The 4,305-nt window shown below is 25.6% G+C and overlaps 1 protein-coding gene across 1 annotated transcript; it reads left to right on the plus strand.

The window, feature by feature from the left end:
- Positions 1–701: 701 nt before the first annotated feature.
- Positions 702–1,295, plus strand: EIN_287030 (hypothetical protein; the record flags this gene model as incomplete). Its single annotated transcript, XM_004256060.1, has 1 exon — positions 702–1,295. One exon carries the CDS (start codon positions 702–704, stop codon positions 1,293–1,295), a length of 594 nt encoding a protein of 197 aa, XP_004256108.1.
- Positions 1,296–4,305: the final 3,010 nt, after the last annotated feature.

Here is a 4,305-nt window from a genome sequence, read left to right on the forward strand (position 1 = left end):
GTTTTCTTTATTATAGAAGTGGAGGTAGTTTAGTTGGTAAAACGTTTTATTTAACAAAAATCTTTCTGATTTATGTTATAAGTGAAAATACAAAAAGTCGTGGGTTCAACTCCCACCTTCCACGTTTTTATTTTTTTTTATTTTTTTTCACTTACACAACAATATTTTATATCAAAATTGTGAAATTATTTGGTTTATAAAACATGAAAATAAAATTCATACTTAAATGTTTTTCAAAAATCCCAAATACAATCAATAACATAACAGTTTACAAAATTAGAATAATTGTTTTTTAGAATTCATTGGTTTTTACGATAACATTGAATAACAAAACTGGTTTTCCACATTTTAATGAAATTAAACTATAAAACCATTTGAATTATTATGAAAACACATGAAAATAATCAAAAAAACAAGTAATAAATCAACTTCGATTAAAATATTTTAAATTTTTATTAATTTGACATTTGTATTTTTTTGTGACAATTGAAAAACAAAAATTATAAAAACAAAACAGAATAACAAAAATAATAGATTATTTTTTTAAAAAACAGGACTGACTGTATTAAAATTCAGTTCTGAAATGTAAATATGGTCTATTTTTAATTTCTATTTGTCATTTGTTGTATATAACATTTCAAAAACATCTCAAAAATATCATGTTCAATAAATTCTTAATACTATGTTTCTGCTTATGCTTTATGACCACATTCGCCAACTGGGAAACAAATCTTCCCGTACCACATTCAGAGTATTTCCTTTACGAATGTACAAATCAATCGATATACTTCACGATACCAATTAACGACACGACTGACGAGTGCACGCAAACCCCTTATGGCGTTTTTAACACAACCGATTACGCCACAGATCTCAATATTCGTAAAGTGGAACTGACTAACATGAATTTTATATTTACTACGTTTAAAACGATCATAGCGGACTATTCGACAATTGCAAATTCCGTCTTTGGATATGACGTCGTTGACAAGTTTTATTCATACCAAACGACATTCAAGAATTGCAACTTCACTCTATTGAAATTGGATGTAAGATCACAGTCACAATTTTATGGAACTGATTTGTATATGACTGTGTTCAATACCACACAAATGTTGAATTTGAACCCTTTGAAGTTATATATTAATTGGTGCACTATTAGAAATTCGACACTGGAAACTATCAATGTGGTTCAAAACACACAAAAAGTTGTGGGTACAACACAACACACAAATAAAGACGATTTATACACACACTGTCAACTATTTGACTTTAGATCACAACACAGTTTCTAATAGCATTTTTAAGAGTATTACTGGCTATAGCTACATTTCAAATAAAACACGTTACGATAATGTTCTATTTGAAAATATCAATTTCATGTTCTTTTCGTTTGAAAATGATTATTTTACAGGTGTGACCGTAAGTTCAGCAAAAATCAGTTATGGCTCTTTCAACTAGACTCATTTTGGTAAAATTACATTTGAAAACACAACTTTTGAAAACACCAACTTTATATTAAATAAAAGTGGCGTGATTTTATTCAAGAAGTGCAATTTTAAAAAGACTCAGATCAATGGGAAAGTGATGAGTAACACTTCGATTGATTGCATTTTTGAGAACATGAATTCTAATTGCACAGAACCTATTAAACCAGTGCAAGAAAGCAGTGATACTTCGTATAGTGAAAATGGTAAAGTCAAAGTGGACGATTTGGGAACGTACAGTAACAATGTTGAAATGTACGCAATATTTGCAGGTGTTGTACTTTACACACTGTTTTGTTGTGTTGCAATGATTATTGCCATTGTTGTGATTGCACAAAAATTAAGAAGGGGACAAAGGAACTAACAATTAAACACTATTTGGTGTTTTGTGTTTTTTTTATCATTTAAATTTTAATTAAAAAATTCATATAAAGAGCAGCATAAAACTGTCGTACAGCAGAAAATAGTCGTACACATTGTTTTATAATATTTTTCTGTATTAAGTCGGGTTTTTATTATTTCAAAACCCAATTATTTTCCTGATTGTTTAGTCAAATTTTATATGTGAAAAAAATATTCATGATTTATTGGTTTGTTTGATACTAAAATCATAAGTGTAAGACTATTTTCTGTTGGTATTTAATAACAGTAAACTATTTCACTAAGATATAGTTCAATTATTAAGACAATATTTTGTTTAATTTATTAATAAATTGTTATTGACAATATCATTGACTTTTATGACAAATTGACAACATGTTTTTTACTTGAATAATGTTGAACGAATCACTGAAATGTTGTTTTAATGGTAATTGAATTATATCAACAAAATTACATTGAAAATGAAAATAGAACAATATGAATGACACATCTAAAATTTCTATATTATAGAAGTGGAGGTAGTTTAGTTGGTAAAACGTTTTATTTAACAATAATCTTTTAGATTTATGTTATAAGTGAAAATACAAAAAGTTGTGGGTTCAACTCCCACCTTCCACGTTTTTATTTTTTATTTTTTTAATAAATCAAAATAATATCCAAAAAAATAAGTCCAAAAATATTTTTATGTTATACTAATATTTATGTATTGAATTTTTTATTGAATATTAATATTTTATTTACAATATCTATGAATTTAAATTGTTGTTTATATTAATGCTGATCAATATAATAAAACTGTGATAAAAAATGAATTGTTTAAATACATTAATTGTCAAATTAAATCTTTGAGCTTGTAAACGATGTCGAGTTTTGTTCGGACAAAAAATAAGACTCGTCTTTGAAGAATCCAATCAAAAATAATTTTGATTTACTTGTAAATCGAAACACCTGCTCCACCAGCCTTTAATAAAACAATTCACTTATCTTTATAAGCTTTTGTGATAATGTATTTGACACCATTAATATGAAATCACTTTAATTGGAAGTCTGTGATATTTCTAGACATGATCACATTTGCATTTGTTGTTGCTTCTTGATGGATTGTCAAGCCAACCTGTGACATGATGGCGTCATCAGTAATAAGAATGATTCTACCTTAACCTTTGTTTGCGCCAATCATTGAACTGTTTAATTTTTATACCATCATTCGAATGACTACTTACATGTGATATTATTAATATCATGTCAAAATTTGATGTAGAACATTTAGTGTTTTTGAAATTATATATAAAATATTTATATTAAATGAAGTAAATTTAATGTTTTAAAAACAAAGTTAGTGTTTCAATATTATAGAGTGAAGTTTAATAAATACACTTGATAATAACTTGTCTCTTAAATTTAAATTAAACATATATATAAATTTTATTATATTAAATTGCTTAATTTATTTAATATAATATAACACAAAATAAATCAAATTATATTATAAAGTGATGTGTTTGTTTTCGAATTGATGAACTTCGTCACAATCACTAATTAGACAACAATTATATACTCGTTTTGTAATAAATAAGTAATTTTAATTAAACAATTTATTAAAGAATATATTATATTATAATTGTAGTATAATAATATAATGATATAAAGATAATAAAAATATTTTTAATTTTTTAAATATCTTAAAAACATTTAAAATATTGATTTTAAAAAAATAAATAATTATATTATTATTAAATTATAATAGTTTTTTTTAATAAAACAATGAAAAATTAAAACAATTGTAATATTATTAAATTCAAAAAAAATTTATATATAAATACTAATAATGATAATTAACAAATGGGTGTTGTTCTTCCAGTTAATATCATGAAGAAAATAAGTTCTAAATGTGATTTGCAAACTTTTCTCAATATCACTGAGACTTGTCGGTTATACAGCCATCTACAAACAGACAATGAAATTTATTCCTCGATTAGTAACAATGATTTTTTAACACGTTCACAATGCATCCAAAAAATGTCGATTCAAAACGCGAACAAATTGTATACAAATAGTCATCTCATTACATTGGGTTACGAGTGGAGAACTGTTTTTCGCAATGAAGTGTTAACAGTCATAAAGGTGTTCTTTACAAACCACATATCGCACTTTATATGTGGAATATGTCTTGTGTTATTAAGTGTTTTATATCCACTTTCTTTAGACAAAACAATTTTTATTAAATGTGGCCCATTATCTTTATTGTTATTATATCCGATACTTACATTTCTATTTGGAGTTTATTTATTTCGAGTACATGTCGACATAAGAGAAGAATATGACAAATTTGGTGCTTCTGTGTTTATGTTTGTTTTGACTCTTTTTATACCGTTTTCTTATATTGGAAATTCAACGCGAATTGGCACAAACTTCTTCTACCAATTGTAGTGTATTG

The sequence above is a fragment of the Entamoeba invadens genome, assembly GCF_000330505.1.
Source record: "Entamoeba invadens IP1 unplaced genomic scaffold scaff_1105074725615, whole genome shotgun sequence".
Taxonomy (NCBI): domain Eukaryota; phylum Evosea; order Mastigamoebida; family Endamoebidae; genus Entamoeba; species Entamoeba invadens.